Here is a 21,854-nt window from a genome sequence, read left to right as displayed (position 1 = left end):
GAATGACGACACTTACGAGTTCCATTCCACCGCTCCGGAAATCTGGCGGAGTCAGAAATGACGTGTTCGGTCTTGATATAGAAGTACTTGTGCAAAAACTTGTGGCTCACCCGGTCATCCGTTCCAACCACCAGCCCTTTCGTACCACAAAGCCTCAGATACACCATGGTACCCCTAAGGAAGCCCAGTGTGAACAAGTGCAAAAGATGGTGGACAGAAACGCTACACTCCGTCAACTCTGCGTACTTAGTCAATAGCAGAAGCACCTTGAGCGTGTATGGCGAAAGTTGCGCTGGGCAAACTTGGTAAAATCTACAGAATTCTTACGCTAAAGGGAAGAAAGGAAGGGTGTAGCCGATCATGAACGGGTACTCGTATAAAGCACAGTACCCAGGTCTGTGGACGTCTATGTAGTCTCTCCCAGCTGGAACCATTTCTATATGAGAAGGAATGCCATATTTTATGCGAAGGGCGTCAATATGGACCTGCTCCGTCTCAAAAAACATGGGGTTCGGGGTAGGAGGTGGATCTTTAAGGAAGTCACTCCGGGATAAAGGATGCCTAGGTAGCAGCTCCTCCACCGTAGGAGGGCTATCATTCTCCTCTACCACCATATCCCCGCTGTCAGAGGGAGGCATCGTTGATGATGGGGCGGTTTCAGGAACCTCCTCGCGAGAACGACGAGACCTCAGCATAATATCGTTTGAAGTAATATCAACGCAGGGTGAGGAAGGAAGAAGTTTCAGGCGATGAATAAATGCGGAACGGAAGGATGAAGAAGCCAGAAAGAGGGAATGAAAAAGGTCTTCAAGGGAGGAATGACTAAAGATTTTCAAAAAATCAAATCCTTTACCTATTTATAGGATTAGGAGGCGCCAGAATCGAGGCGACAGACCTCAAAGCAGCGCAAGAATCGAAGCATCAAGCCGTCAGTCCCCGCCTCAAAAATCTGCATAATGATGACGCACGTAAAGCTGACATCATTTCCTGGAGGAGTGTACCACACGATGTTTTGCTGAACATGATGACCAACTCCCATCAGCCACGTCGTAATGTTCCCACAGGTCAAATTTCTCCAAAAGATTGCACGAAGTCCGCTCATCGAGGACGCATCCGACCGCGACCCCGACAGGCGGAGGGACTAACTGTATGGGCCCAAATTTGACTGACCTTAACCTTTTGATGAGTGCGACCAACGACCGAGTACTGATGAATCGGCGTCCCGAGTGAGACGACCTCAAGGCAAAAATAGAAGTTGTACGACCCTTGTAAGAATGTAAGCCCATTAGGGGACATTAAGAATATTCCGCCGAATATTCCTTATATTGTATTTCTTACATTTCGGAAGGGTTTTCTCCGATCCCTACTATATAAGGGGGAAAGAAGGACCTTGTAAAGGGGGGTCAATATTCTGTAAACTTGTGAATCTTGAATAAAAAGAAAACTTGTTGCTCTCTTCTCTTTACTCATTATCATTCTAGAGATTATTATATTCAGCTACGATTTACCCTCTCATCTTTGATTGATTTGCTCAATAAGTCTTAACATCTTTTGAGTCAAACACCTACCCTAATACAATCATTAATAACTGCAGTGACCTATTTGGTAAACTGAATTCACCTTAATGGCAGTTATATCAGTAATAAAATTTGCATGAACAAATGCAAAGTCACAGCTAACATTTCAATAAATTTGGTGATTTGGTCATTTTCAATAAATTTGGTGATTTGATCATTGTCAGTTAAAGAAATTCTAAACTGTGAAGTAACTCTGTTCAGTTGTAGTTTCAATTAAGAACTCAATCTTAATTGATTGACCCCATTATCCGACCCACTTTTTTCCAAAGGAATAGAGCATCTGGATATATATCATACTGACTTGTCACTTTCTTTTGTGTATTTCTATGCAGTTGAAAGTGGAATTTACAAGACAAAGAAAGTTGCGTGTTTTTGATTGAAACTAGTCTTAGGGTACGTAATGAATATACAAATTTTAAAAATTAAGTAAATATTATTAAATAATGTATTTTTCGTTACTGAAAAAATATTAAAGGAAAAAATGTAAGTTCCTAAAATAATGAATGTTAATCTCACTAAGCTAGCTCAATAAAACAAAGAAATCATACTCCACGTAAGTTTTATATGCCCTTATTATAATTTATGAGGTGTGAAATATCTTATGAAAATCATTGTTATCTTTGTTACCAAATACTATAAGCAAATAACACAAAAATACTTTTACCACAATTATTTAAAGATAACAAAACAAATTGAAAAATTTTGAATCTTTTAGTATTGTAGAAATTTGTGAGTGATGAGGTAGAACTCCTCATAGAAAAATATTAATAAATAACCATAAAAGTTTTAAGTAACTAATATTGAATTACAAAAATATATAATACTATATTGAAAAATATAGGAAATTATCATTTATTGGAATAAATATAAAAATAAATAAAAATGATAACGACACTTCTTTTGAATACCTTTTGTCTTATGTTACATCCTTAATGCTTTAACTTAGCATGTTTAGCAAATTTAATTTTTAATACTATATTATAATGGATTTTGCTCTATTTTCTTATTTCTTTCACGACCGTTCTAATGAAAATAAATTTATGTACCTTAAAAGTTTTATCAACTTGATAAATAATTTTACTTACATAATGATTTTGAAAAATATTGAATTGATTTTTTTTTGCTAATTTATTAATGCAAAGACTTAATTATTTGTTGAGATTTCATGCTTTTAAGATAGTATAGAAGATGCGAATTATTTTTGAACTTTTTCCTACTCGAACAATATATTATTCTCTTTATCAATTTGTATAATATTTATGTAATGTCTGTGAGCACGTGATTTTCGCCCTATATGAGGATCACTCCCAAAAATTCAAAATAAAACAATTTTCCTTGGTGTGCAACGTTTTGAATTTTTGTGGTATTTTTGGATAATTATTTGTATTTTGCTTATGCATGTTTATTTCTACCCTAATTAAGAAAAATACAAAAATATGTGTTGCATATACAAAAACCAAGTTGCGTTTAGATGTGTGATTTTATTTAGTTGGTATTTAATTGCGTGTGATACTTGTTATTAAGGACTAATTATTATTTTCAACTTGGTTTATGATTTGAATTGGAATTCCAGTTTAATTAATCATGAAATAAGAGAAAAGAAGAAGAAACAAGTGGAAAATAAGGAGAAATTCGGACTGGGCCGGTTGTGAATTGAATCGACCTAGCCCAAACCGAAATAACCCCCTACGGCCCAGTCCAAACGCCCTTGTGCCCGCTCCCAAGTGACGACTCTGAAATAAATAAACAAATCTCGTTTCGATTGTTCTTTAATTGGAAAAACTCTTACGCCCCTCGCGGGGGCGGAAAAAGGAGGTGTGACAATGTCGTTCGCCTTTTTTACTATTTAAAAATATATTTATACTGGACAAAATAATAATTTGCTTATCTTCCTAATATTTAGGACTTCTAAATCAACTAAAATTTTATTTATTATATCTTTCTTATTTGAATTCTGTAGAAAATAACTTTAATATTAACTAAAATTTACCTTACATAAATTATTTAATTTAATTATGACACAGCTATAACTATACTTTTTGTAATATTTAGGAAAAAAAGGAATAGAATAGGCGGATTATTTTTATAAATCTACGCTATCAATTTCCTTTCCACTAAGAGTATTTTAATTTGTTTGGCTAAAATCACTTAGCTTGAAAATTCACTTTAGTTATACTATTCGTTTACCATTATTGCCGCTGAATCCTTTCCTTACAATATTTTCCAACGTGGTGAGTTATATATATATATATATCAAATAAGGAAAGATATAATAAATAAAAAATAAGGAAAAATATAATAAATAAAAAATTTAGTTGATTTAGAAGTCCTAGATATTAGGAAGATAATCAAATTACTATTTTGTCCAATATAAATATATTTTTAAAGGGTAAAAAAGGCGAACGACATTTCGCTAAGAGTTTCGTGCTTTTAATATAGTACTAATTTTAGTATATGTGTTTTGCATGTGTGTATAGTGTCTATCAATTCAAAATATGTACATGACGTTAAAACAAACTACAATATTTGTTTAGATGATAAAAATATTTTTTCCCATAGTAATTGTATTAAATATCTTCTGAATATGCATAGAAGATGAATTTTAGTTAAATTAGTTGTACATTATTTTTTAACTATACATATCTTATACTAATATTATTTACAAATATGTTAAATTGTATTTCACCTGACATCTCTTTATAAATATATTTTGGCTTCTACTATTTCATCCTTATTTCTTAAAGTTTGCATTTAATCAATTTAACTCTTAATAATTTAATTTAATTTTATTTTATATTCTGATTTCTTTTATTGCTGATTCTGAAAAAATAATTTATGTACTCTAAGATTTGTGTAAACTTAAAAAAATAATTTTACTTATATGATGAATTTGAAAAGGAATAAAATTAGATTATTTTTCTAGTTAGTTAATTCAAATCCGGGAAAAAAAAGTCAATTCAAATACTTAATTATCCTTTTTAATCACTACTCGAAATAATTTATTTTTTGAGGATTTAAATTATTAATATTAGCGCATAGCATAAAATAATTATTTAATTATAACTATATTTTTATTCAATATTTTTTTTGTCAAATAATAAAAAATCAAACCTTTGCACTCTATGTTTGTCGTAACGTTTGTAATGACTTTTGCCAATTACCTCTCTCTCTCTCGCTATTATTAATTATTTTCGTAATTATTTTTCTAATAATATTTTAAAATCTATATAAATATTTATATTTAAGCAAATTATTGATCGATGAATAAAATTAATATCCAATGGACCAATCTCATATAGAATTCTCATAGCATTTATAGGTTAAATACTGATTTGAATAAAGGACAAAGCAATCTACTTCTTCTATCTTTAATTTTTTCTTTATTTTATTTTATTTAGATCATAATTGTTCACCTAAATTTAGCATGATTATACAATTGTTTTGAGTTAAAAAAAGTTCAATTGTATAAAATTCATATATAAGGTAAAACATATAAACATTTGGTGTTATTTAATTATACTTTAGTTTTAAATTCATGTAAGATAAAACTTTAATAATTTTAAAGTACTAAATATAAGGGCCTCTTACTTAATTCAAGTAAGGAAATGTATAATAAGTAATAAGTCTTATTTAATTTCAAACTCCTAGATATTAGCTAGAAGAATAATCAAATGACTATTTTGTCTAATGTGAATTCTACTTTAAAAGGGTAAATAAGACGAATGATATTTCGTTAAGACCTTCGTGAACAAAATGCTTTTGAACTATATTTAAATACTTCAATCAAATTATACACATATGTTCATTTAGATGATGCAAATAAGTGCAATAGGAGGAAGAGAAATATGAAGTTGAAAGAAACTTAAAAATAATCAACTTCGAATTAGATACACTATAACTTACATGAACCTGAACTTCTTTAAATAGATTCATGTAATGAGTTGATAATTGCACTTTAGTGCTTAATCAACAAAGAAGTTAAAAAGAACACCAAAGGATATGGTGCAACAGATGAGACTTCTCTTTTCTTAATCATAGGTTTCGGGTTCGAACCCTGGTTATGGAATTTTTTTTGATAGGGAGCGCTTCCTCCGAATGGGGCCATATGTAGCACGAATCCGAATATATATAGTCGGGCTCTAATACGAGTACCAGACACCAAGTAGAACAGAAAAATAATCTAAAAGAAAGCCTTCATGGATAATTGATAGGAGTAAAAATTTAGAAAGATTCCAAGTCTTAGAATAAAAAGGTACCGCACGGCACTCTTTTGTTTTTAAAAATAACTTCTAAACCTAAATATTTTCAGAGTCTAATTTTTACTTGGATTTCACGATGACGGTAATATTTGTTATAAAGGAAACCTAAATAATAAATAATATAACATGTCAGAAATTAATAGACACGGGCTAATCAAACCAAATCCAAATACAACCGCAAAGCAAATTACATTCTGATGACTTCACAGTTAATTAATAAGGAAAGTCTTAAAGCAAATTAATTGTGATGACTTCGTAATTAGTTCAAATAAGGAAAGTTTTTATAACCAAAATTTTAGCTGATTTTAAAGTCTAAAATATTAAAAAAAAAAAAAAAAAGTTGAATGACAGTTTAATCCAATATAAACTCTATTTTTAAAGGGTAAAAAAGGCGAACGATATTTCGCTAAAGGCCTTTGTGCTTTTAATATAACTAGTATTAGGGTACGCGCTTTGCGCGTGTACCTATATTAATAAATATATAATTTTTAAAAATTATATATATATTATTCAATAATGTGTTTTAGTTATTGAAAAAATATCAAAGAAAGAAAATGTAAGTTTCTAAATATAATGAATGTTAATCTCACTAAGCTAGCTCATTAAACAAAGAAATGCTACGCCACATAAGTCTTTATATATCTTATTATGATTTATGAGATAATATATATCTTATGAAAATTATTGTTATCTTTATTACCAAATACTATAAACAAATAACAAAAAAATACTTTAAAATAATTATTCAAAGATAATAAAATAAATTGAAGAATTTGAATCTTTGGGTCTTTTAGAAATTTGTGAGCGTAGAGATAGAACTATAGCTCCTAGAAACCCATAGATAAATAACAATATAAAGTATGAAATAGCTAATATTGAATTATAAAAAATGATGTAATACGATATGAAAAATATAGGGAGCTACATTTATTAAAATAAATATAAAAAGGGTAATTTTTGTGATTTTTTTTTTGTCTTGGGTTATATCCTTATTGCTTCAACTTAACATTTTAGCAATTTAACTTTTAATACTATATTATAATAAATTTTTCTCTATTTTCTTATTTCTTTCACGGCAATTGCTCTTATTGTGTAAAATAATTTGTGTACCTTAAGAGTTTTATCAACTTGACAAATAAGTTTACTTACATAATAATTTTAAAACAAAATTGAATTGACTTTTCCGTTGCTTTATTAATTCAAAGACTTAATTATTTGTTGAGATTTTATGCTTTTTTGATAGTATAGAAGATACAAATTATTTTCAAACTATTCTCCTACTCGAGCATAATATTATTCTCTTTATCGATTTTATGTAATATTGAAAACTACATTTAATAATTAGAACAAATATTTAATTAGGTAATGTTAGAATTATAGGTTCCCTAATAAGAGGAATCAATGTAAACATATTTCTATGGAAATCACGTGAGTATACAAGGAAAAGAAACGTAATACTCTTAATTAATTCTCTTAAATAATATCTATTTTAAAGTCCTTAATATTGGGGTTTCTTATTTAATTCAATAAGGAAAAATCTAATAATCAAATTTTAGTTTCTTTTAAAGTCCTAAATATTAAGATAATAATTAAATGACTATTTTGTCTAGTGTGAGCTCTATTTTAAAAAGATAAAAAAGGCAAACGACAATTTGCTAAGGGTCTTCGTGCTTTTAATATAGTATAGATAGATTAAATAAATTCTTTAATTTTAATTTATCTTTTAATTTATTTTAGTCCAAGCATTTCAAATGGAAACGGAAGAAAGAGTGAAAATTTTCTATTTGGTATGAGAATACTTAGGCCAAAGCGTGTTAGTGCATAGTTGGTTATAGTTGGAATAAGTAAAAGTTTAATATGAAAAAGTTTAGTTGATTTCAAATTCTTAAATATTTAGGATTCTTACATAATTTAAATAAGGAAATAGATTCAATAGTAAAGATTATAGTTGGTTTAAAAGTCCTAAATATTAGAAAAATAATTAAAAGACTTTTTTGTCTAATGTAAATTCTATTTTTAGAGGGTAAAAAAGACGAACGACATTTCGCTAAGGGCCTTCGTGCTTTTAATATAGTATAGATATAGATGAACCAGCAGAGGCAAGTCCTAGAGGAGTCTAATAAACTTAAACTCCAATTGTTCCTTTAATTATCTGAAAATTTGTTCTTTTTCTTTTTCTTTTTCTTTTTTTGATGAGGGCTTGTCGCTACTGCTCCCCCTACTCTGATTCATGTGTCACATCTAAGATTTCGAGATTTAAACTTTTTAATTTTGCAGACATAAGAACTTTAACTTTTTTGAAAAGAAAGTTACATATTTAAAAATTATGTAAAAAGTATTTTATGTTATAATAATTAATAATTAATAATTTAAATATTTAAAAGGCGTAAAAAAGATCATAGTCAAAGAAAAATGTGTTTGACTCTAGAAATTCGAATACTGTCACATAAATTAAAACAGAGGGAGTAATGTTTAATGGTTTATTGACACTTTACATTTTAATGAAATTGTTTGTTACTATGGTGCTTTTTAATCTTTTAAGACCCATAAGAGCATACTCCAAGTTTAAGTATAGAACCAGAAATAGCACGGGCTAGCCAATTTTCGGACTGATCATTCAAAAATAGTCAGCGTTTGTAAAATCATTGAAAAATAGCCATTATTTTGCTGCAACATGGAAAGTTCCAGCATAATATATTGCAGTCAGTGCACATGTATATGAACTTCCAGCATATTATGCTGGAACTCCAACACGCGGAAAGTTCAGTCTAGTATGTTGGATTGGTATATTATACCGGAACTCCAGTATAATATATTGGAGTTCCAGTATACTTATGATGGAACTCCAGTGTAATATACTGGAGTTCCAGTATATTATACTGGAGTATTTTTCCGAATTTTGAGCAGTGTTTTCGTCAGATTTATCTTTACATAAAAAGTGACTAAATTTTGTTTGTTTTTTAAACTGTGACTATTTTTGAATGACCACTTGTAAATCTGGCTATTTTGTAATTCCACCCCTTCACTCAGCCATCCGTTTCCTTTTAAATTTTAGCCATTGATTGATCTATTGTGGAAATGACACCACGTAGCTACTCTGGCTGCTCTTTATAAATTAGCTAGTGCATCTTGAATTTTAGTTTTTCAAGAAAAAAGTTTTTTGAATTGTCATGAAATTAAGATTTTTAGTTTAAAATTTCAGAATAAAATAAATACTAGCTAATCTCTAAATAATCTCTTTGAGAATGGCTATTTGGGTACGTGCCCCCAATTTATTTGGGGAAACTTGACACGTTAAAAAAAAGGCTGAATACATACGGAGACACTTAAAGTTGGCACGATTTTTCATTTAGACACCTGAACTTAGGGGTATTCCTAATGAGCACGTGCATTACACGAACTTTATTCCAATTAGACACTCTTTTGACTATCAATGAAACTTACAAAGTGTGTGCAATACACTCGCTGCTGATGTGTCGAATGACGAATAAAATGAGGACATATATCTTTTTGAGTTAAAAAAAAAAGGAAAAACTATGTTAAATCTATTTAATGTGTGTTCTTGGTGTTCTTCACTATCTTCATGTGTGTTCTTGTTCCAACCAAGATTTTAATCCAAACTTTTAAGAGAAACTCCTCCAAATTTGTTATAACTTGATCTAAAGATTCTCCAAGACGACCCGAAGGCAACCCCAACATTAATTTCATAATCTTTCATCAAATCAAGTAACCCATTTTAAACCTTCAAGCTTTTTAAGAACCCATTAATGGTGTTTCGATTTGAAATGAAGAACTCGGACTCATTTTAATTTTAATCAATAGGGGGCTGCTCCTGAAGATGAGTGACATCTGGAGATGAATGGGGTGAAGAAGAAGGGTTCGGCGATGGGGTTAGAGAGGAGGGTGGCGGAGCAGTTGGTGGCGATGAAATTTTCAGCCAAATGGATTGTGTTGAAATACTCCAATCCATATCCTATCCTTTTTTGTTGAAATACTCTAAGGCTGCAACAGCCAAATAAATGGGGCGCCATTCTTGTTGTGTGAAGCAGATGCTAAGGAAAGGATTATGATCACAAGAAGAAGATGAGAAAGTGGAGGAGGCAATGGTGGAAATAGTGGTGGACATAAATAAAAAGAAGAAGACGAAGGAAATAAAAAAGACAAAAAAAGAAGAAAAAATCTGTTTTTGGGCTCTTCACGCGCCTATATGGGGTGAAACTCACTCTATGTGCCAACTCAGCAAAAAGTGTCTAATTGGAACAAAGTTCGTGTAATGCACGTGCTCATTAGGAATACCCCTAAGTTCAGGTATCTAAATGAAAATCATGCCAACTTTAAGTGTCTCCATATGTATTCATCCTAAAAAAAAACACACACGTAAATGAGTACATCAAAGATCATATACTCATTGACTTCAGAAAGCAGTTAACAGCTAACATGGTGTCATTATCGTTGTTCACCTGTGAACCAACATAATTTTCATCTTGCACTTTAGTCTTGGACCCGTTTGGCCATGAGTTTTGTCAAAATAAATTTAAAACTTATTTTCAAAACTCATGTTTGGCTATAAATTTTGCCCACATTTTGGCAAAATCTCAAATCCCAAAATCACCTCAATTGTTGATTTTGGGCCAAAATCCCAAAACTTGAGAATTATATACATATTTTTATAAAATAAAGTTGGGAAATATATTATGAAAATATATGTCCAAACACATTTTTATTTTCAAACCAAACTTTACCCAAATCAAAATTTTCAAAACAAATTTAGAATCCATGGCCAAACGCTAGCTTATGGAACAGCCAAAATGGAAAAAGTAAAACTTACAGATTAGGCACGGTGAGTAATTCAAAGACAAGGATAGCCCAACTTTTCTTTAAGTTATACCGTCAACCCACTCTATGACATTTTTATTTGTTTCAAATCTTTTTGGCTTTTATAGTAAATGACCGTTATACATTTGTAATAATATTTGATGTTTAAATATTTTTTGGCAGTTGTGTCACGACCCAAAATCCACTAAGGGTCGTGATGGTGCCGGACACCGCTGTTAGGCAAGCCAACCATCAATACTTAATTAAATTCTCGTTTTGAAATTTTGAAATCATGATTTTTCTTGAATTTAAGAGTAAAATCTTGACTTTACATAATAAATAATAATGTTTATAACAATTTCAATACTGAATAACCCATAATCATCCAAGAACTCGGTGTCACAAGTGTATGAGCAGTTTCTAAGAAATAATGTAAAACAATGATTGTCCGGAATACAATTGGACAGAGAAGAAAATATAGTACAGTACTCTGAAGGAGATTCTGCTGGCTGCGGGTCATCTCGAGAGGTGCAGCTCACCTAAGTCTCCGTATCAACCATGCCGCTACGCCCAACTAGGCCACTAGACATACATGTGCCTGTGCAACAAAAATGCACAGCAAGTATAGTATGAGTACAAAAACAACATGTACTTAATAAGTATCCCGTCTAACCTCGAAGAAGTAGTGACGAGAGGTCGACTTCGACACTTACTAGTGGTCCAATAATAATGTATTAATAATGTGAATAATCATGGATTTATTAGAAACGACAGTAAACTCAAGTAAATCAAAAAAACAAGTAAACAATCCTTTTTATATTAGGACGTCTCCAAGTTCATATTCCATTGTTTATAAATTTATCTCGGACCAGGGAAGTAATATCAATTTTTGTAAATCTCAAGCATGCGCAAACCATGCCGAGTCGTATGGCCCGATCCAACATAAATGTAAAATGTGCACTGTCAAGGGTTGAACGACGCAAACCATAGATACATTTATTACCCCGCTCGCAAATCATACGTGTGACACGGTCAAATATATATAATAGAGTTACCCCACTCGCGAATCATACATGCGACGCAGGTACTTATAGATACACACTTTCAAACAGTCAATTAAGAATTTATCAGGAAACATTATCCAAGCAAAAGCCAATTCTCTTTTAACTATTTAAGAAAATGAAGTTTAATCTTTTTCTTTTTAGAAATTCTTATACTAATTCGATATGATTTAAGCAATTTAAGTTGTCAATAAGATTACAAATAGTTCAGGTATAGCATGCTTTTGGGTCCTACACGGCCCAGACTTAAGCACAATAGTAGCTACGCACGGACTCTCGTCACCTCATGCGTATGTAATCTCCACAAATAGAAGCACATAACCAATTATTTTACATATGAGGACAATTCCCTCTTCAAGGTTAGAAAGGAGACTTACCTCGCTTCGAAGTTCCATAGCCGGCTCCCAAGCCTTTCAAACAACTCGATCGATGCCTAACGCTCCAAAACTCACTTTTGCTTTATTAACATTCACAAGCTTTTAATCCTCCTTCGACATCGTAATATTGAGTAAAATGCTCATACGCTACCAACAAATTGATATCTATAATTACAATCCCAATTACAATCAAAATATGACTCAAAAATATTTATAAATATCCATCTATGGCTCACAAGTTGGCTACAAGTCTCTCGCTCAAATCGTCTAATAGGTTCACTCACTAGCACATTCAACTCTACTCTTATCATTTAATACCCATTTGAAGTCATCAATGATACTACATTAATTCTCCAACACCGCCAAATTACTATTCATCGTTTTTCTTAACCAACATTTCCAAAATATTCTATTTGGTGATTACTTAGTTGAACACTTCCAACTAAGCTAGAAAATGATTCCATAGGTTCATTGCATCCTTTAATTTCATTTCTAAGAACACTATTTATCTTTCCCTCATTTTCTCAGGAACACTATTCATGCTATGAACTAGGGATTATGAAATCAATTATCCGACCATAATAACTTGAAACAAATATTAGAATTACTCTCACCGAGTTATAAGAAATGAGCTTGAAGCACTAGAATTACCTTCTTGAAGCTTTTCCTTAAAAATTCAATGTTTGGAAAATTTGGTGTTCTTGAACATCCAAAATGGAAAAAATAAAACTTAGAGATTAGGCTTAGTGAGTAACTCAAAGATAAGGATAGCCCAATAATTATACCGTCAACCCTCTCTATAACATTCTCATTTGTTCCGAATCATTTTGACTTTTACAGTGAATGACTGTTATACACCTATAATAACATTTGGTGTTTACATATTTTTTGATTGTTATAGATAAAAATTATAGAAATATCAATTAGTTTTTCCTTTTCTAATGTTACATATAAAAAAGAAAAAATATTCAAATTTAAAACTCTCAAAAGATATACGTATTTCACTAGTTAAATATTGAAGAAAGCTAATACTCCCTCCGTTCAATTTTACTTGGCACGTTTTGACTTTTCACGCCCCTTAAGAAATAATAAATGAAGTGCATAATTTACCATGATACTCATATTAATTGATGCATATTTTATTGAATTTGAGAAAATGATTTGAAATGAGTAATAAATACTATGGGTATAACAAGAAAAAAAAATTGTCTTCTCTTGATATGCGGAAAGTGACAAGTAAAAATAAAAATCTATTTTTAGTATACATGCCAAGTAAAAGTAAACGAAGGGAGTATATTATTAGTAAATTCATAACTACATGATAAAGATTTAAACTCTAAGGCACACATTTAAAGCTACTTAAAAAAGTCCTTCAAGATTAATGGAAGAACTTTGTAATTGTGGCTTGTTTTGTAAATTTTATTCTCTTACTAGCGATATAACGCTTGAATTGGTGAAGATTCATATCCAAGTTTTCAGCAAAAAAAGGTATCCAATAGCTTTCACTTGAAGACAATCTAAGAGTTTAACAATTAAATCTTCGATCTAAATATTTTTTTTGCATTTGTCCAATAGAAAAGATATTATGTGCAAATCTTCAAATTTTATGTCTTATGCAAAATAGAAACTGTGTGCAATGGAAAAGATTGTATGCATATTTTTAGAATCATTATTAGTAACCTTAAAGATTCTATATGGCTGCTATAGAGGAGTAATTTTACAAAGAGCATTCTATTATAAATATGGCTGTTGTATTTACAGGTAAAAAATTGTTATAGAGAAGTAAAATATAACTTAAAAAATCAGTTTTGAGAAAAACTTAGTTTTTATTGTGAATGACTATTATATATGAATACTGTTATAGAGATGTCTAATTGTATATCTTATTTGGCCAGCTTCTTTTTGGTGAAAAGTATTTATTTTCTAAAGCACTTTCGGAGGTTAGTGACCCATCAGCATAACTGACCTCGAGCTTTGGTCAAATTTCTAAAAGGAAAGAAAACATAGCTTTTCCTAAAAAATTACTTTTTCAAAAAGAAAAATACGTTTAAAAGTACTTTTAAAAGTTTGGCCAAATTATTGCTAAAAAATATTTTTTAAATTAATTAGTCAAACACAAATCGATTTTTATCAAAAATACTTTTTTAAAAAGCCCAAACATACTAATAGTCTATGGAAAACATCTTTCATAAAGAACAATATGATGTCTCAATCTAAATTAAGTATTAAGGGTGTCTCCAACCCTCCACATTTCTCCATAATGAAAGCATTTTTTGCCATAAAGGAGCTTCAAGACTGCCCCATTTTTGCCTCTAAAACGGGGATGAATAGTGTTACTCAAATTGAATGACATTATTCATCTCCTCCATTACTATTCATGCTTATTTTTTTTATTATTTTTACTATTTAACTTTTTAAATTTTTCTCTTTATATATACCTAATTATGTTTATGTAATATCTTTATAATATTAATTTTACATCTTAATTTAACATATAATTTTGATAAATTAATTTTCATGCATTTATTATTTTTATCTGAAACTGTAAGTTAATTTTATTATAAGTTATAATTATACAAAATATATATAATCATCTAAAAAATGAATGGTGCAAATATAAAATATCATATGTTGCTAAAAAAATAATAATATAATATTGAAGAGAGAAAAATATAAAATAGAATATATTTTTTTTGAAGTAAAAAATAGAGTAATGATTGGAATAACTTTACTCCATTTTGGAGGAGAAAATAGAGGCAAAGGTTGGAGATGGCCTAAGAGTTTTGTTCAAGCTTCCGAAATCTACTTATTTTCAGAAGTATTTAGTTACTTCCCATAAGGTATTATACGAGATTAACAACAAGTTTTTACAAAAAAGAGTTTAATTAATAAATTCAACTTTATTAATCAAAATGTAAAAAAAAAAAAATCACAAATCATGTCAAAATTTTAATCCATTTTCTCTGGATATAAGTTATTTTATAGTATTAAAAGTCAAATTGGTAAAAATATAAACTTAAATCAATATAATAAAACAGTACGGAGCATTAGATAAAATGCATTCTAAAATGAATGAATTGGTATTAAGTTTTTGTTTCTTTTCACATTTATTTCAACACATGATAACTCCCTATATATTTTTTATATTAAATTATATTGGTAAAATATTAAGGCAACATTAGTAATTTAGACTTTGCATCATTACCTATCGATTATTTTTTTATTTTCAAATCTCTAAAATACCAAGCGATTTAACTTTTTAATTTATTTTATTTGAAAAGATTTTTGTGATTTATTTGTTTTCAGTATTAGGTAAAAGAAAATAAGTTTAAAATCGCAATAAGGCATCTAAGGACTTTTCTGGAGCAGGCTTTTGTCCATTGAGTTAGCCAAATGAGATTAGTATTCATTATTTTCAAGAACTCTTTTTTTTTTAAAAAAAAAATATTTTTATATTACATGATTTTTTAAAATTCTGTACTCCTTAATATGCACGTATCTTAAGCCTAGTTTTTTTAAAGGAGAAAATCTCACTTTATACCCATTAAATCCAAACATTTTACCTTTTAATGCACATACCCAAACTATTTACTATTCCTACCCATGGGGCCCAAATTAATTACCCGCTAATTTTCCAGCTGCAACCTGCAAACAAAAGCTGAGCTAGAAAGTCATCAAACTTTTCTTTGGATTTTCTTCTTTTCTCTATTATCTTGTCCAGCAACCTCATAATATTTTTTCTGGCATGCAATTAAATATTTAAGAGCTTTAGTTGTTGAGTACGAACTTTAATGAAATAGTTCCCGCAAACAAGGAATCTTGAAAGAGAACCTCAAGTGCTGAAATAGAGATTCAAACTCCAAAAGAATATCCTTAGTTTTGTGTGGCAGTAATAATATTTGTGGGTATGACATTTACAGAAGTCTCTGGTCATTTACGTCTCTGGTCCCATGCTAATATCATCCTTTGAGAATCTTTCCATTATCCACCATTGTTGGGCTTGAAGATCAATTTTATTTTTGAAGATTTTTTGTTTGATTCAAAATGTGTGATGTTAAATATTGCTTATAGTACATTCTGGAAGTTAATACTGATTTTGGAGTTGATTTGAGGTGATTGAGATCGAAATTTTCAGTTGAAAATCGAAGAAGAACACAGCTACGGTATACAATATGATGTAGGAGTATATAGCTATACTGCAACAGTACACTATTATAGTTTACAAAATAGTATACTGCTACAATATACTAATATACTATAGGAGTATATAGTTATACTGCAACAATATACTATTATAGTATACAATATATTGTTATGGTATACTGTAATAATATGCAAGATACTGTAACAATATGCTGTAATAGTATACAATATACTATAATAGTATACTTATTACCCGTAAATTCACTTGCCTTTTCCCTTTTAATTTGTTTTAAGCTTTTACCCCGCGTGAGGGGCAAATTGAAAATGCAATTTTTTTTATAGTATGCTATATAACGTAACGGTATACTCTTACAATTAGATCCTTTTAGAAATTTTTAATTTTTTTTATTGACAACTGATATTATTTTAGTTTAATAATTGAATTAATTTTTTTTAACTCTTTGCGTATAATTGTATACCATGTTGGTATAGTTATATACTATACTGATATCATATGATAGTTAATATTTATTTGGTTGTATTAGCTACATTTAATTGGTACACAATTTGATTTTTATTTAGTAATAATATAAAAAATAGAATAATAAAAAATAATAAAAACAGTAAATGAAATTAGATTATGAAGAGAAAAAGAATATAAAAAAAAGAAGTTAAATGAAATTAGAAAAGCAAAAAAAAAGAGAGAAGAAAACGAGAAAAGAAAAAAAATAAAAAAGAAAAAGAAAATAAGCATAGAAATAAAAAAGAATTGGAGAATAATCCCACAAAAAATTACTATAGGTAGAAAATATAATTAATTTATGGGTAGGAAAACAAATAGGTAGACCAGATTAAATAATTTTGTTTTTGTAGGTAATTATTTCAAAACCTTTTTTAGAAAGTATATGTGAGGCCTAACAAAGCCAGCTAGCTGCTGACCTGGACAATACATGACGTGTCATTGCTGACATGTCACTCTTCTTCTTCAACCTCCCCCGTCAAATCTCAACAACCCAAAACACCACTTCGCCGTCGGCCCAAGCCATGAAACCCCCCAAAAAACACCACAAACAACAGCAACATCAAACCCAACAGATCCCAAAACCCAAAGCCAACAAACCCATCACAGAGATCCTACGGGTTTCCCTTGTAGCCACTTGCATCAAACTCCTCCTCATCCCAGCTTATCACAGCACAGATTTCGAAGTCCACCGTAATTGGCTTGCTATTACTCACTCCCTTCCCCTTTCTCAATGGTACTCTGATCAAACTAGCCCATGGACCCTCGATTACCCTCCCTTTTTTGCCCATTTCGAGCATTTCCTTTCTTTCTTTGCTTCTCTTGTGGACCCCATCATGGTCCATCTTCATCATGGGCTCAATTACAAATCACTCCCCACAATTTATTTTCAAAAACTTACTGTTATAATATCTGATTTTGTGTTGGTTTTTGGTATTTATAGATTGACAAGGAATTTGGGGTATAAAGAGAGAGTCTTGATCTGGGTTTTGGTTATTTTTTCGCCTGGGTTGATGATTGTGGACCATTTGCATTTTCAGTATAATGGGTTTCTTCTGGGGCTGCTTTTGATTTCGATTTCAGCTTTGGAGGAAGGGAAGGATTTGCTAGGTGGTTTTGTTTTTGCAGTTTTGTTGTGTTTTAAGCATTTGTTTGCTGTTGCTGCTCCTGTTTATTTTGTTTATTTGTTGAGGCATTATTGTAGGGGTGGGTTTATTAGAGGGTTTGGGAGATTGGTTCTTATGGGGAGTGCTGTTGTCGCTGTTTTTGCTGCTGCTTATGGCCCTTTTCTGTATCATGGACAGGTAAAAATTTGCTCTTTTGTCCATAGGAAAGTTCGGATCTTTTAGTTCTCTGTGTGGGTTGATAGTTAGTTCTCAATTTAGATCGTGTAATAAGTTGACATTTAGGCTCATAGAACAACAAAAACATCTCAATCCAAGCTTGTTGGATTCAGCTATGCGAACTCTCACTGATCATGTTACTCCATTCAGACTTAGGCTCGTAGAATGATAATAAATAGCTAGTTACAAGATTGTAGAAACATGGTGTTGATTGCTGAATGTACTTCCTTAAATCTTATTGTCTTGTTCTTTCATTCTTGTAGCCTGATAGCTCATGATGCTTGAAATTTGCTGCAGTTAGATAACCCATTTTCAAATTTAAGCTGATCAAAGTGGTTGTTTCTGTTTATTGAATGGTATGGTAAAGTAGGGAACTCACTGCCTGTGTAATCTACCATCATCCTGATAATTTGCCATCAACCCTGTTGCAGATACAGCAAGTGTTCCATCGAATGTTTCCTTTTGGTCGGGGACTCTGTCATGCTTACTGGGCTCCCAACTTCTGGGTATTCTATATAATTCTCGATAAAGTGTTAGCATTTTTGCTTGTAAAAATGGGTTTCAACGTCCAAGCACCGGCAGCTTCATTCACTGGTGGACTAGTTGGGGACTCCTCTCCTTTTGCTGTGTTACCTAGAGTAAGCACACCCATTCATCTCATCATCCAACATATTGTGTGTGTGTATCTTGTTTGTTGACAATAACTTCACTAACTCAAGATTAGGAATCTTGAAATTTGAAAACATGGTAAAAAAGTAACCTTTCACCAAATAATATTAGTTTGAGGGCTTTTGAACAGTCTACGCTTACACGGACCTATATATTGCAGGTCACCCCCATGATTACCTTCGGTTTTGTCTTGCTTGCAATAGCTCCATGTCTTATAAAGGCTTGGAGAGAACCCCAACCAAGGATGATTACTAGATGGATAGCCTATGCTTACACATGCGGCTTTATGTTTGGCTGGCATGTTCATGAGAAAGCTTCACTTCACTTTGTGATTCCTCTTGCCATCATTGCCTTGAAAAGTGTGGAAGATGCAAAACACTATTTCTATTTGTCGATAGGTAATACCCTGTTTTACTCACTTGTTAGCGATGGTTGACCTCTCATAGTCATCTGGAAGACTTGATTTTGTATTGCAATGTGATTTATGTGATAGTCTTTTACCATCTCAATTTACAGAAAAAATCATATTTATATCTTAGTGCATAGTTCACTTGCTCTTCTGTTTGCTACCATCTTCTAGGAGTTGTTCCTACATTGGTGTTTCTTTTGTTCTTATACTTTATTTTATTTTTGCTGGGAATCACTCATTTTATATGACTGTACAAAATTTAGAGCTCTTTCAGTTTGGAAACTTTCAAATGCCATTTTGCTATTAAAAAGGGCAGTCCGGAGCACTAGGCTCCCGCTATGCGCGGGGTCCGGGGAAGGGCCGGATCACAAGGGTTTATTGTACGCAGCCTTATCCTGCATTTCTGCAAGAGGCTCCCATTTTACTATTAATATCAATATCATGTCTCATAAAGCATCATGGTACACCAATGGGTCAAAATGCATTTTTCAGAAGTGCTGCCAGTGCAGTTTATCTTTAACATGATGAATCAGTAATACATTGCATGATTACTAGGCTTTACAATTAAATTCCACAGTAAAATGTACAAGGATATGGTATTAAACCAGATTGTGGCATACATGATTTGTGTATTTCTGTTTAAAACCCAATTTGGTTTTAACGAAAAATTATCTATGGCTTTGATTGGAAAAAAAAGGCCTCCATTACTTTTACTAACATCCTTGATGTTAAGAAAGATTTCATGCTGAAATTCTTTCCTATTTTTCTGGTGTAAGTGGTCTTTTTTGAGAAGCTACAAACCAGATTGTGGCATACATGATTTGTATATTTCTACTTCAATATCAATTTGGTTTTAATAAAAAATTATTAAATTGTATATTTCTACTTAATTTTTTTTCTTTCTTTTTCAAAAAATAAAAAAAAAGGGCCTCCATTACTTTTGCTAACATCTTTGATGTTAAGAAAGATTTCATGCTGAATTTTTTTGCTATTTTTCTGGTGCAAGTGGTCTTTTTTGAGAAGCTATATAAGAGACCTAAACTATTTGGATAAAGATTTGTTAAAGCGAAAAGTAATATGAGAGTTTCCTAAGTTAATGCTTGGACTAGGACTCCACAGAGGATTCAACAAATTCTTCTATTCTGCAGTACAATTGAATCTTCCACTACTGACAAGTAGTGTCTTTTTTCTTTTTTGATAAAACACTATAGACAAGTAGTTTTCAACTATGGAATCTAATCTTGAGCTAGTAGAATCACTTAAAACGGTCTAAAGACCAGGTCGATACCTGTTTCTTTCTCTTCATCATTAACAACTATGGATATCATTAACATGCTTCTATCCATATCATTAACAACTTTTTGATCCTCATATGTGTAAGATTTTGGTGTTACTATTATGTTGCACTAATTGTACTTGTAAGTTTTAATTGCACGAGGTTACCGACAAATTTGCATGTATGAAATGGGTTAATCAATAAGCAGCTTCAAGTTCTAGCCTTTCTTTTTCCTTTTTCTTCTTTGGGTGTGCAGGGGGGGAGGAGGCAGGCACTAGATAGAAGATATAGGGAGCTAGTCTATTTGCTCTAGATCTTTAGTGTCCCAGAAAACCAAAACTTCAATCACGATTTGGTATATGAAAAACACATTAGTTTTAGTACTCCATCAGTTAGAAAAAATGAATTACTAGAAATGCTCCCCAAGTAAAAACTCATACAATGTTCTATGCTGTATATCGGTCAGTTTGTTATAGTGGTATTCTTGAGCTATCCAACCTTTCACCAGTGCCTCAGATTTTTCATGGCTGACCTCAAAATTATCCTTATTATGCTGGGTGTTTAAAATCTTTCTAGATGGAATAGGACATCTATCAACATACCTTCCTGGCTTTCTTCCTTTGCCTGTTTTTCGTTACTATTGTCGTGCTGCTGCTATTCCTTCTTCCTTTTTTTCTTGTTTTGTACTGCTCTGTGACTTTTATTTCTGGAGACTAACATGTTACGCTGCTGTGCATGCAGTGTCCTGCTATTCTCTTTTCCCGCTATTATTTGAAGCCCAAGAGTATCCAATTAAGGTTCTCTTACTGCTGTTACATGCTTCACTGATGTGGATTGGGTTCTCCTCGCATTTTGCCACAACTGCTAGAAAAACAGCTGAATCTGAACAGAAAAGATATGACAAAACGAGGTTCGTCATTGGATGGTTTGGGAAGTTATACTTGGTAGGTCTCCTGGCTGTTGAGATATATGGACAATTAGTTCATCCCATCCTCTTCACTGAGAGGCTTCCTTTCTTGCCTCTTATGTTGATCAGCATATACTGTGCCTTCGGAATGATGTACTCTTGGATATGGCAGTTGAGGCAGATTATTAAATTACATTAACACAGGTAGGATACAAATACCAGCTGCTTATATACATATAATTTGATACACGTAGCTAAAATGCTAAATCTAGATTGGCTTTGTAGCATCATCTGTATCTGTAGACAGTTTCGAGAATTTCAATCTAATAGCAGAGTTTCTTAGACGGCAATAGCTTTATTATTGACTTGTATCAGAGTTGTTAATGCTCATTTCTTTTCTTAAAAGATTTGCAGGAAGTTGTGTGTTAAAATTTATTATAAAGAAGAATCTACCTCATTGGTTTTTGGTGCTTGTTTGACATCGTTTGTTAGTTCTTT

At 31.4% G+C, this 21,854-nt stretch overlaps 1 protein-coding gene across 1 annotated transcript; it reads left to right on the top strand.

The window, feature by feature from the left end:
- Positions 1-17,204: 17,204 nt before the first annotated feature.
- Positions 17,205-21,835, top strand: LOC104214391 (dolichyl pyrophosphate Glc1Man9GlcNAc2 alpha-1,3-glucosyltransferase). The gene is made up of 4 exons (XM_009764048.2): positions 17,205-18,056; positions 18,527-18,733; positions 18,925-19,162; positions 21,191-21,835. Exons 1-4 carry the CDS (start codon positions 17,277-17,279, stop codon positions 21,553-21,555), a joined length of 1,590 nt encoding a protein of 529 aa, XP_009762350.2. The 5' UTR covers positions 17,205-17,276; the 3' UTR covers positions 21,556-21,835.
- The last annotated feature ends 19 nt before the right edge of the window (positions 21,836-21,854 follow it).

The sequence above is a fragment of the Nicotiana sylvestris genome, chromosome 1 (genome assembly GCF_000393655.2).
Source record: "Nicotiana sylvestris chromosome 1, ASM39365v2, whole genome shotgun sequence".
Classification (NCBI taxonomy): domain Eukaryota; kingdom Viridiplantae; phylum Streptophyta; class Magnoliopsida; order Solanales; family Solanaceae; genus Nicotiana; species Nicotiana sylvestris.
This window is presented reverse-complemented; position numbering and strand designations above follow the sequence as displayed.